The sequence below is a fragment of the Phalacrocorax aristotelis genome, chromosome 1, assembly GCF_949628215.1.
Source record: "Phalacrocorax aristotelis chromosome 1, bGulAri2.1, whole genome shotgun sequence".
Taxonomy (NCBI): domain Eukaryota; kingdom Metazoa; phylum Chordata; class Aves; order Suliformes; family Phalacrocoracidae; genus Phalacrocorax; species Phalacrocorax aristotelis.
Genome location: NC_134276.1, coordinates 202199554 through 202212639, shown reverse-complemented (window position 1 = coordinate 202212639; position 13086 = coordinate 202199554). Strand labels below are relative to the sequence as shown.

The 13086-nt window shown below is 37.6% G+C and overlaps 1 protein-coding gene across 10 annotated transcripts in view; it reads left to right on the top strand.

Annotated features, from left to right (window-relative positions):
- Nucleotides 1-13086, top strand: part of KIF21A (kinesin family member 21A) — a 94229-nt gene that overhangs the window by 60354 nt on the left and 20789 nt on the right. For 5 of the 10 annotated variants that reach the window (XM_075081328.1, XM_075081335.1, XM_075081332.1 and 2 more), the window contains 11 exons: nucleotides 137-244; nucleotides 791-859; nucleotides 970-1181; nucleotides 1851-2004; nucleotides 2383-2583; nucleotides 3346-3447; nucleotides 5638-5803; nucleotides 6321-6341; nucleotides 10244-10304; nucleotides 10524-10578; nucleotides 11956-12173. In XM_075081328.1, the coding sequence (XP_074937429.1) occupies nucleotides 137-244; nucleotides 791-859; nucleotides 970-1181; nucleotides 1851-2004; nucleotides 2383-2583; nucleotides 3346-3447; nucleotides 5638-5803; nucleotides 6321-6341; nucleotides 10244-10304; nucleotides 10524-10578; nucleotides 11956-12173 (1367 nt within the window). The remainder of the gene's footprint in view (nucleotides 1-136; nucleotides 245-790; nucleotides 860-969; nucleotides 1182-1850; nucleotides 2005-2382; nucleotides 2584-3345; nucleotides 3448-5637; nucleotides 5804-6320; nucleotides 6342-10243; nucleotides 10305-10523; nucleotides 10579-11955; nucleotides 12174-13086) is intronic. The other 5 variants (XM_075081334.1, XM_075081329.1, XM_075081333.1 and 2 more) reach the window with 1 other exon arrangement.

Genomic DNA, 13086 nt, shown 5'->3' with positions numbered 1-13086 from the left:
TTAGGTGGAGGAGTTTTATTGCTAAAAGAATGTAATATACTGGAAGATGTCAATTTGAAGAAGAAACTGTATGAGTGGGGGCAGGGAACTGCACTTGAGTGTAAACAGCTTTTTCTAAGTGATGTCCTCTTTACAGGTTCGCTTGATGAAACAAATGAAAGAAGAGCAAGAGAAAGCTAGAATGACTGAGTCTAGAAGAAACCGGGAGATTGCACAGCTTAAAAAGGAGCAACGCAAGCGAGAGGTGATTTGACAGATAAAGAATTTCATTTGGAATAAATATTTATCGTTATGATGTGCATCCACTTGCAGGCACACTATGTGTATATGCATTCACTGAGACTGGCATGTACCTATGTATTTTCACCAGTCAAAATGCCCATAATTTGGTTTGACTTCTAGGATAACTTAGTTACTAGCTTCAGGTGATAAGTGCATCAGAAAATAGAAGACTTATTGAATATGCATTTCAGTATTATTTTATTAGTTAATCTTTGCAAAACTGTTGCTACCACCTTACTTACATGTACGTATTCTTTTTGATAGAGAATTGATATAGGGAAACATTTATTTTCATACTGCCCTAGAAAGAGCAAGAACCCATTGTGACTTGATCTCTTCATGTCAAAACAGTTTTGCAAACTTTTATTAGTGTACAAAGGTTGTTTGGTTTTTGTTTGTTTGGTTGGTTTTTGTTGTTGTTTTGGGTTTTTTTGGGTCTTTTTTTACACAGTACAGCCCTTGTGGCAGATAATGAAAAATATTATGTACTGCTTTTATTTTTTCACAGCATCAGCTCAAGCTTCTGGAAGCTCAGAAAAGAAATCAAGAAGTTATCTTACGTCGCAAAACTGAAGAGGTATTGTGGTAAAACAGTAATGCATCTTTGAAAACACAATGATATTGTATTGCTATAACTGAGAATGCAGTTTTGGGGAGAGGTAATGGTGTCTTTGCACTCTGTTTCAGGTCACAGCCCTTCGTCGGCAAGTAAGGCCTCTGTCTGATAAAGTGGCAGGAAAAGTAAGTCGAAAGCTGAGTCTGCCTGAACATCCTGTACAGGAACCAGGTTCTAGCTCATCAGTTGAGCATGATGGTTCAAGAACAGCAACACAGCAGAAGATGAGAATTCCTGTTGCAAGGGTTCAAGCATTACCTGTAACTGCAACAAATGGAACAGGGTAAGGTCTAAAACTGTTAGTACTCTCCTAAGAGAACTGAAAATTGCATGGACTTTCTAGCAGATGATCTTGTGATACATGCAGTATTGTTATTTTTCAAACTGCTGTCATAAAATGTCCATTTTATGAGCATTACTCCATTATCAAATGCAATTTGAATTTTGTGGGTTTAAGGCAGTGTGGAATAATGTAAAATGGCGTTAAAGGACAAACCACATTAAGAAACCCCAAAATTTCAAAATCCAGTTAATCTGTTATTGAAGAGAAATGCCCTTGGTGGTATGACGTCTGCAGTGTTCTTAAGTAGAAAGAAAAACTTGTTGGAAAACGCAATTTAATATATTAGGTTTATTGGCGACCTTCCATCATGATTTGAAGCAGATCTCCTTGTTAAATAAGGAACAACTCTTAGGTGGCATTTGATTTCAATGGTGCATCATACAAGATGCCACGGTGTTTGATACCTGTTTTTGAAATGCAATATATTGAAGTGCAGTAGAATTCAGGGCTGGGTGCAGGTAGCTGCCTGGTGCGATTAAAAACTGCAAGAAAGTCTGCAAGGAATTTAAGTTGTCTCTGAAAAATATTCTGGCCTGATCATTTCCACATTCAAATGTGTAATCGGACTACTTTAGACTTATTGGTGTATTTCCCTTGCATTTATCACAGAAAGAAATACCAGCGGAAAGCAGTGACAAGCAGAGTTTACTCCTCAAAGGCAGCTAGGATGAAGTGGCAGTTACTTGAACGCAGAGTGACTGATATAATTATGCAGAAGATGACCATTTCCAATATGGAGGCAGATATGAACAGGTTACTTACGGTGGGTGATCTACTAAACACTGTTGGTTGTATCATCATATCAAATAGAGAGCAGTGCATTTACGTTTGCTGTAAATGAATTGCTGTGATGGTGGCACAGGCAAAGTGATTGGAATCTATTGCAGTCAGTGAAAAAGCTCTAAACAACTCCAGTAAGCATTTGGCCCATGGGATCACTGTGCTTAGTAAGAAATAAAAAACACCTTAATGGAATAATGTGCAAATATATTAGTACATTCACATGTATAACTTCCTGTAGAAATCATTACATGTTAGTTACAGTATTACAAGGAAAGGAAAACAAAACAAAAATGTGCTTAAATGCCCGAAGTGTTTATTAATTCCTTTTTATGCAATATTATGTCTTTGGGGAAAATAGCAACGTGAAGAACTTACAAAAAGAAGAGAGAAGCTTTCAAAGAAAAGAGAGAAGCTCATCAGGGATGGGGATGGCAGTGAAGCAGATAGAAATGTCCAAAACATAAATGAAGAGATGGAATCACTAACTGCAAATATAGACTACATTAATGACAGCATTTCTGACTGCCAAGCAAATATTATGCAAATGGAAGAAGCAAAGGTAGGTCAAGTACTAATACAAAAATGGTAAAATGAAGAAAAGAAAAAAACAATTGTGTTAACCTTGAGAATGTTCTCATTTAGAAATGAATTTTGGTTTGGCTGTATAATTATTGAACCAGGAAGTGAGAACTGATGAAGACTTGGGTGAAGTCTGAAATAGTGTTTTATACAACTGAACTTTCATATCTGAGTTTTAGTGTCAATAGCATAATGCAAGTTAAGATTGCAAAGCATTTAAATGTCAAAGCTGATGCTTTCTATTCTGCTGGCATTCAATTACTGTAATCCTTGGGACTGAAGGCTAACAGCTTGTATCATCTTCCTGCAGCTGCTGACATGCTTCTACTGCCTTGTATTGGTTTTGTGTATTTTAAATATATTCATGCATTTGAAGAAATGCAGTCGTTTCTGCATCCACTGTGAATAGCATAGCTTGTAGAAAGAAGGGGTCTGAGTTGGAGGTTGAGAAAAGCTTTCTAATAGGAAAGGAACAGAAGCACTGTAAGAGACTGGGAATGTTGCAGAATCTGTACAGTGGGGTGTTTTGGGGATAGTTTGGAAAAAAAATCTGTCAGACATGGTTTAAAGGTACCAAGGGTTTGAACTGGGTGATACTGCAGCATCTTCTATTTTCTATTTTCACTTTTTCTGTTTCTATTTTCTATGTTTCTGTTTTCTATTATTGCTGTAATTAATTTAAAACAACAACTTTAAAAATGCATTTTTCACCATCTGACCGTTTTTGTCTTTGCACGTATAGGAAGAAGGAGAGACCTTGGATGTAACAGCAGTGATTAATGCTTGCACTTTGACAGAAGCTCGGTATTTGCTTGATCACTTCCTCACGATGGGTATCAATAAGGTAGTGCATTAAGTGAAATATGTCAGTGCCAGGACTATGCCATGTACCAGGAGCAGAGCTGTGCCAACATAAAGACTGAGTAATGTGAATTTAGACCTGTGAAAAGTAAACCAGATAAAACAAAGGTGGTCAATGCTACTGAGTCACGCTTGTTCTTAGTGTGAAGGTCCTTGAGGTCTATTGTTCCCTTCAGTCCATTGCCTGTTTTTCAATACCCAGTAGAGCCTACTTTCCTAATTACCTCATGTTGTTCTTACAAGAGCACTAGCTTTTCATAATCGAATAAACAATCTGCTATGTTTTTCAACAAGCTCTTAAAGAACGCTCAGGACCTTTTATAAAAGACTGACTCAGCCACTTCCTTAAAAATACGAGCCTTTAAAATATATTGATGCATGGCGTACTTTAGTCAGACTTCTCCTTTTGGGTAGGGCAATATGAGCTTTTTCTGAAGGCCTGGGGGAGTAGTATTTGCAAAATTAGTATTTGGCAGTTAATAACCCTGTACATGAATGTATTGTATGCTTTTGCTGCTGCTTTTCCTTCTGTTTGGAGACCATACTCAGTGTTATTGAATGAAACATTGAGACACTGAGAGACTTGGGTTTTTGTTTAGCCTGGAGAAGAGAAGACTGAGGGGGGATTTCATCAATACCTATAAATATCTAAAGAGTGGGCATCAGGACGATGGGACCCAGACTCTTTTCAGTAGTGCCCAATGACAGGACAAGGGGCAATGGGCTCAAGTTGGAACACAAGAAGTTCCAGCTCAACATGAGAAAAAACGTCTTTCCTGTGAGGGTGGCAGAGCAGTGGCACAGGCTGCCCAGGGAGGCTGTGGGGTCCCTTCCCTGGAGACATTCACACCCCGCCTGGATGCATTCCGGTGTCCCTGCTCAAGCAGTGGGGTTGGATAAGATGATCTCCAGAGGTCCCTTCCAACCCCTACCATTCTGTGAAATGAAAGATTTCAAGGCTATTGAAATGGACTTTGGTCAGTTCTACTGATCAATTATCTTTTTGCATTCTTGATTCATTACTATGCAGGTAATCAAAAAAGTTTGTGTTGGTTTAAAAAAAGAAGAAAAGAAAGGAAAAAAAAATTCCCATAGTCACATTGGCTTCTGCAAATTTCAGCCTTTTGACTTTTTATCAGCCTTTGGGTGGGTTAAATGGATACCTGAGTCTGTGCAGCGGAGTTAATATGAGAAGTACCTCTGACTTTGTTAACAATTACTCCTTATCATGGTAAAAACTCCATTATGTGAAGGCATTTCTCCTCTCGCTGATAAATAATTATCATGTAGAAAAACTGAATGTGCATTTTCGTGCAAAATTGGTCGTGGCTGCTGTCTCTTCTGTTGTTTGTTTCCACATTCAAAATGTGTCTATTGATGTGTTGTTTTAGTTCACAATAAAATCGGAATCTAATGTTTAAGTCCACAGTACTACACTTCTTTCTCAAGTACTAGCACTCAAAGTCCTCTGTTATCTTACAAGTCTTTGAGAAGATGTGTTGTACCTTCATTTTTCACTACGGTTTCTTCTATTTGGAAACCATTCTCTGTAAATTGCCTTGGCTACGTTTTCTACCACTAAAAAATTCCCACTAATCCATGGGTCTAGGGAAGTTCCCTTAGAATGGATTCTCTGTTAAGTTAGGTCATGGGAGCTTTCAGCAGAAGCTGAAAGTTCATTGAGTGATTCTGTGGGAAAGATGACTGTTCTGGGGTTGGTGTTGGGTGATTTGGGGTTTTTGTTTGTCTTTTGTTGTTTGGTTGGTTTTTTCCTGTTGTTTGTTATAGTGTTATAGGAGGTGATAAAAAAAAGTGTTTGTGAAAAATGGAGTTGTTGATTTTTCAGATGCTTGCTACTTTTAAATAAATGCAAAGAATCTATGAATTGTACTTGGGAGCCAGGTCCAACTTAGCCACTAGATGCATATTTGCAAGGCAGAGTGATGGGTGAGGGTGAGGAACACAAGTTAAATGAATACTTAATGAGTCCCTTTCAAAGGGGAAAAAAACAACCCAAACAAACCCCAAAAACCCAAACCTGTAGTTGGCACCTGATCTTTAGGATGTGTTGTTTGTGTTTGTAGTTTTAAAAAGTTTTTTGGCAATTCTCACTTTGTAACAAAAAAGCTGTGATAAAGCATTTGTCATCTTTTTCTTTCTTTTTCTCTCTTAGGGTCTCCAAGCAGCTCAGAAAGAAGCTCAGATTAAAGTTCTTGAGGGACGCCTTAAGCAGACAGAAATTACTAGTGCAACTCAAAACCAACTGCTGTTTCATATGCTGAAAGAAAAAGCTGAGTTAAATCCTGAACTTGATGCTTTGCTGGGTCATGCTTTGCAAGGTAATTTTGTTGTCTTGTATTCTGAATAATCAGCTGCATGTCATGTTTACCTTTCATGCATGCTGTACTGGGCATTCTAGGCTATTTCTTTTTTGAATAGATGCTGTATTTTAACATCTTAAACTCTATTTCACAATTGATGTGCATGTATGTCATTTTTAAGTATATCCCCTCAGAAATGAAATGTAGGAAATAAAGATTTTTTTAAAATTATTGAGACTTTTAAAATTCAAATAACCTGCTTATTGTTTTTATAAAAGACTATGCAATTACAATTTGATAAGATTTTAACTTCTGAATATGAAATTCTAAATATGCAATCCTGTTCAATCATCATATATTTGTGATTTTTGAAGTGGTATCGTACGTCTGTTACGGCATCTATTCTATTTCTCGTGAGATGACATTAAGAAAAATTTAGAATACATTTGGGTACTTTTGTTTTATTTCTTTTTATAAATGGATATGTTTTGATTGGAGTGTTGCTTTTGTTTCCTTGTTGCTGTTATTTACACAGACCTAGATAGCATACCGTTGGGTAAGTATGTTTAGCTTTCTGTGTACTGTACAGCTGCATGAGTTACTAATTCATTCATGTTCACTAACTGGTGCATCTTAGAATTTGTGAGTTTGTGAAGTTTGCATGAACTATTCTGTAAACGTACTCATTATCATGAGCTTATAGGGCATTTCTTCCTTTCTGAAACAACCCATAGCCCTCGTGTTAGTTAGATCTGTCAGATAAGAATTGAACACAGTAAGCAGAGCTGCATTTCAAAGTCATGACTTGCTGCTTACGAACCTATGGTGTGTTCAGCTTAAATAAAGCTGTGTCGTGATATACTACTGCTGCAGTTGTGACAAATTCTTCCCATCTTTTTCAGTCTGAAAAAAAAGCAATTCTTAACATGCAGGTCAATTTTAACCCTTTGCAGATAGCTTATTTTGTAATGTAAATATTTTACAGAATGCGGATTATATCTCACTTTTTCAATTGGGTTTAGTTACTGACTTCACTGATTTTGAGGAGATGAGTCTCTTGCTGTTGTTGCTTTTAAATGATTCCCAAATAAATTATGCTTTTCTTCTCTCCCTGGCTCCTAGCCACAAAATCGAATACATCTGAAACTTGAAAAAATATTCCTGATGTCAGTAACAATTCCTTTTGTATTGTCTTGTATTACTCCTAATCCCATTATGCTGTCCTGAGCTAGTTTGCATAGGCATCTGAAACATTTCAAAAGCACAAGACTGCCTGAAAGCGTACAGATCTCTGTCTGGTGTAAACTCGTGAGAGCTTTGCCAGCTTCCTGACAGGTGACACCTGAAGATCTGTGTCAGGGCATCTTGCTGCATATGGCCTGTATTTATTCAGGAATGTCAGTGATTATTAATATCGTAGTGTATCTAAAACAGACCCTGAATGTGTGTGTATGTGTGTGCATTCACCCCTGTTGGAGTGAGAGCAATGCTTCTCCAGTCAGGAAGGTAGTGCATTTTCTTTAGCTCTGGACAGGCTTTTACTTATTAACAGCATCTGGAGCAATGAAAAGACATTTGTTTAAATATATTGGAACAGTAGCTCTATTGCGATAATTTTTGTGGAGTATATATGATTAAAGAAGCTTTTTGACACTTTGCAAGCATGAACTGAGGCTTTTAAAATGCCTCAGCCACTCAGGACTATGTTAACACTTTATAGGAAGGAAACTTCACTGTGGGTGTCTCTCAGCTGAATATGCCGTACTAACCTCGGTCCACACTGAAATCCAAACTGTTGATAATCTGTGTTTTGTAAATCACTAGTGGCTAAACCTTTTGAGCTGCAGGGAGTTCAGGCACAGTTGTAGTGAGGCTTTAAGGCTGGGACTGCCAACTGGTCAGCAGGGGCTCCCTGGTAACCTGAGATGATTCCCACAGGTTGAAGTGTGAGTGGCAGCAAATCCTGAGACCAACTTCACCAGGCTGCCTGAGAGCTCAGTGGCAGTATCCAGCCAGCTCCATCCCAGGCAGAGGGGCTGCACTTCCAGGGTGCTTGTGAATGCTTAGTTTCAGCTCTGATGTCTTCAAAAGTTCTTAGCCATTTGAATACACTTGACTTGACGAAGTTTGGGCATTCCCCAATGTAGTTGTGCACCTGCATTCAAGCATAGATGTAAGAAAAGGGTTCAGTCTGCTGAAGAGTACATTATGGGCTCAGGTTTTGTGTGAAAGCACACCTGCCTTGTTTGTGCCATTCACTATCTCATCTGATCTTGTGAAGAGTTAACATGACCATGAAGTTGAGTCCTGAAGTGTTGGTGGAGTGACTGCTTTCTGAAGAATTGTAGGAGCTGCTTTTCCTTCCCACCTATGACATCTGGATGTTCATGGATGTGACTCACAGCCATGTATGTGCAGATCTCGAGAGGGCGGACCAAATCTCATTTCCTCTGGATGAACTGTGCTGGTGTGCTGTACTGTACTGGTACTCTCCAGTTGCCTCTGCATGAGGATGAAGACAAGTCATCAGAAAAGCTCTCCACTGTTCCATAATCATTGGTTTATCAGCAGTCATCTCAGCTGCTCCTCTCAAGCAGTACTGCCTTTACTAACTTTATTGTTCCTTTCATCTCTTCTTGCTCAGGACTTCTTGCAGAATCTTGCTTTTCTGCCTCCTCTCATTTCTTTTTGTTGATTCTGTGTGCTGGTTTCTATCTGGGGGCTTCCTGCAGTCTTCCTGTGCTAAATTGCAGACAAACTGAAGAAAAATATCAATTCGTGCCTGGTCACATGAGTGTGAGCCTACAAAAAACCCACCATCTTTTGTGGCCATCCCACGCTTTCTGCTTTGCTACCTCCAAAAGCTGATCACAAGTTCTTTATGAGAATCTTATATTTTTAAAAAGTTGAATTTGCTTTATTGTTCCTCCTTCTGTGCCTTGCTAGAAGGAGCAGTATTCTGGATCCCCTCTTCTGCAGAAGACCTAGAATAATAATGTATAGAAAAGGTTTAATATGGGCTCAAATCCAGGATGGAATAAAAAAAAGAAGGTTGAGAGTGCTATTCCTCTGACCCTGCTTTATAATATTGTTGTATTTCTGATAGTTACGGTTACATTGTTAAAAATTATACAGCAGTTGAGCACCTCTGAAGTGCGTTGTTGGTGTTGGTGCTAGATTGACGTATGGTTTTGACTTTTTCAGGAAACATTTTTAGATGTAGCATACACAAGAAGGCAGCATTTTCCTTTTCTTCATTCCTTCTCAGAATTCAACTGGAAACTATATATCTCTTCTTCCTTTCTCCAAAGCATGAACTTGCACTTAAAACACATACATGGACAAACCTTTTGTAATATGGGTGCCAAATATATTAGCTCTATGCATTACAAATGGAATCTGCTTTATGGCAGAATTAAGTAAATAAACTTAAAGTGTCTCTAATAGTAACAGGCAGATGTAGTGGAATGTCATTAGAAGGTTATTTAATCCTTAAAATTTAATGAGTATGTTCAAAAATAAGAGACTTTACTTGCAGGAATATGTTACCTATGTCTTTAAACTATGCTTAAAATATATTATTAGAATAATATGCAAGTTAGGGGATTTCATTTCCCAACAGTTTGGAATTGATTGTACATGTGCCCTGGACTGGTTGTCTCAGCTCAATGTTTTGCACTGTTTGCATGCAAGCAAGTTAATCTGATGTTTGACAGTGTTAGTGTGACATGCACGGTGGTTTTGTCTTTTCTGGACAGGTTTGTGTACCCATTTTACTTCAGCAGCATTTCTACGGAACAGCTTAATTTTACAATTACCTTCAATACAATTAATCTCTCTTTAGGAAGCAGTTCTATAGTATTAAGTGGTGGCATCATCCTGTTTTTTAACCTAAATCTTATATACCAATAAAGTGCTCGCTTCTTGTCAGCCCAAATGGTGCCATTCTATATAAGCTGAGGCTGAGCCTCAGCTTGCAAGCCAGTTAAAAATAGAATTCTTTTTCATTATTAACTGGGATGATTCTGTCTTAGAATAAGAAAATTACAAAAAAAGAGGAGGAAGAGACACCCTTACTGTCCATTGATTTAAATCCTGTCTCTTCCATGTCTTACAGTTAATTTACTTTGCTTTTATCTTCTTTCTTCCAGATTTCATTCTACGATTTATTTCTGGTTTTCTGTCACCCCTGTTGCTCTGCTGCAATAGATAGAGGACCACATTTGCACAGTATGCCTAGGTGTATGATTTATTTAGATTATATGAAAAAACTTAGTTCAGATACTAGGAAAATTCAGTGGGGACTAGCTAGAAAATAGTCAAGATATTTTTAAAATCTCTGCCTTCTGTATGCTGTTTATCTACATTCATTTTCTGAGCTGTTTTGTATAGCACTTAAAACCTGCATGTCCTGTTGTAAATGGACAGACTAACATTATTCTCTTGGAAATTTTCTAGAAAATTTGGAAGATAGTACCGATGAGGATGCCCCATTGCATAGTCCTGGGACAGAAGGAAGGTGAGCAATCTTTGTTAACAGGTAACTGGATCTGGTTCTAGAAAAAATACTGTAATTTCCTCTTTTTGTAAGACATCATGTATCCATTAGAAGATACCCCTGACATGGTTTCATTACACTTTGCCACCATTTCAGCAGAAAAATAGAATAAAATAAAAATACACATTCTGCACAAATATGACTATTTTCTTTCTAACTGTGATGCAATTTTTCTTTCAGTTCATTATCTTCAGATCTTTTGAAGCTTTGTGGTGAAGTGAAACCCAAAAACAAGGTAGGCTGTACGATGATGATAATTCATCTACACATCTTTTAAATGATTCTGTGATTCTATAATAATTCATACTTTAATGACACCTTCTGCAGAATGCTCTTGCTTTGCTCTAGAGACATTAATGAAGACATACATGTATGTAATATGTTTTTGTGTGATACTCCTCCCTGAGAAGCAAGGATAAAAATATACTTTCTCAATATTTGTTGTTGAATTTTTACAGTTTCAGAAAGAGATACATTCTTCCTATTACTAGCACTCCAAGCTGGAGTAGATTTGCAGTTTAGTATTAGTTAGGCTGCAGTTTAATATTAATGCCAATGGGAACTGTGAACATGCTTATTGTTTGTGATTTGCTTCTGTGGTCATATAAATATAAAGGAAGTTTATAAAATAAATAGAAGTTTGACTTCCAGGCTTTTAATTACCATTGGTTTTGGAGGAATTTATCTAGGCTGACTGCAGTTTAATATTAACGGTGGCAGGAACTGGAAACGTGTGCACTCATTGCGATTTTGCTTCTGTGCTCACAGGAGCATAAACCAAGTTTGCAAAGTAAATAGAAGATTAGCCTCCACTCTTGTAACTGCAGTCAGCTTTGGAGGAATATATCTAGGTTGGCTGTTGCATTATCAGTAGCGTTCATTGGTGTGCAGCTCTTTGGGCAGGTAAACTGAGTGAGTTTGGTCTGAAAATGTTGGCATAAAATAAACCTGTCATTTTGTGTAATGACTCTGTTCAGGCTGGACCTTTGTCTTCCCCAGTGGCCTTTCTTTCCCTGAGGATAGATCTTAATTTCACAGCATCATCACACCTAACATGTATGGTCTGTTTTTTAAGAATGACTGTTGCACAAAGCTTGGCTCCTTTGTGAGGTTTTCTGTTGTTTTCTGGTTGTTGAAATTCTGAGTGAATCTTAATTCACGTTGGCTTAAACGACTTTTTGAAGTGATATTAAGTAAGAAGCAGAGTTTGTGTATTAGAAGAAGCATTGGTGTAAGAAGTCAAGTCAATATTTTTGTAGCTATTTAAATTTACACCTCATTTTATTCCTCTCTGCTTTATGACATTTCATTTGGATAAACCTTAGGAGAGTAATATTGTACTCCTGTAGTGTTGACAGGCACTTGTAGTTGGTGGAAAGGATATCCCTGGAAGCCTGTTGTCAAATCAGTATTTCATGCTGTTGAATTTGACTTGCCTCCTCTGAAATCATTGCCAAAGAGTAGAGGTGAGCTCCTTAATTTAGTTTCCAAAGGTAGTTGCCAAGTGATTGAGGGGGATGCTAATTACCAGCTAATGTTAAGCTTAAAATGTAGCACATGCGACACATACCGTGAAATATTTAAGTTGCAACTTGTTTTTATTTGTCTCCAGGCCCGACGGAGGACCACTACCCAGATGGAATTGCTATATGCAGACAGCAGTGATTTAGTCTCTGATGCTAGTGCTGCAGACTCTACTTTGGCTGGCCCTCTTGCATCAGTTGCAGAAACCCAAGAAAGTGGGATGGCTGCTGACACAAATGATACTTCTGCTAGGGACAGAGAGTTTATTCCCCCACCACCTGGCTTACCTTCTAAGATAGGCAGCATGTAAGTTTGGCTATGCTGTACTAATTCTCCTTTGCTTTTAAAAAAATGCATGTTGCCAATTTCTTTTAATCTATTATTTTAACTTTTACAAAGGAGGTTGATATACTTGAAGCTTACTAAATAATACTGATAAAGCTCTTCCTTCTTTTCTAGAAAGTATAAATGCACTGTTCTAAGTAGTGTGTTTCTTACTGAAGACATAAGTTCTGTTAAGTTGCTTTGTCATAGTAAAATTGTTTGTAGCCTTTTTTCTAAGTAGTTGGAAAAATCCATATAGTACCTTGGATGCTTTGCTGTATTAGTGCTATGGGAAATGCACATTCTAGGGAGCTAGTGAGAATCTGCTTAGAACAGCAGATATAAAAAAATAAAGCCAAACACCCAAAACCCAACCCAAAACCTTTATATAATGTAGTAGTATCTCTATATGGTCCTAACTATCAGGTAAAATCTTTTTGTGAGTCATCTTGTGTGGACCATGCTTAAAATGAAGTAGTCTATACAATAATAGAACATGCAAGTGTAAAGTTGAAAGAAACATGTTGGATATTATAAATCCTCAAAAATCCTTTCTATTTGCAGGTTGCACTTACCTACAGAACAGATTTACTAACTGAAAGTGTTACTTCATGCCAAATACAACTAAAAATATTATTTTTGTCTTTTTACTTTGGGCCAATAGGTCTCTCACATGCACTCTCTTTTTTCACTTGCTCTTGCTGTTCTTCTTATATATACCAATATCACTGTGGGTTATTAGCCATTCACTGCTGGAGACCCTTTTGGCTTTTTAGGCACTAGCTCCTATATTGCACAAACTCACATGTAAACTGAATGCGCTTGCCACATTCAGCGATATGGAAAAACTGTGTCACATAGCTATCTTCATGTTACAGATTCTGGAATTAGGAGT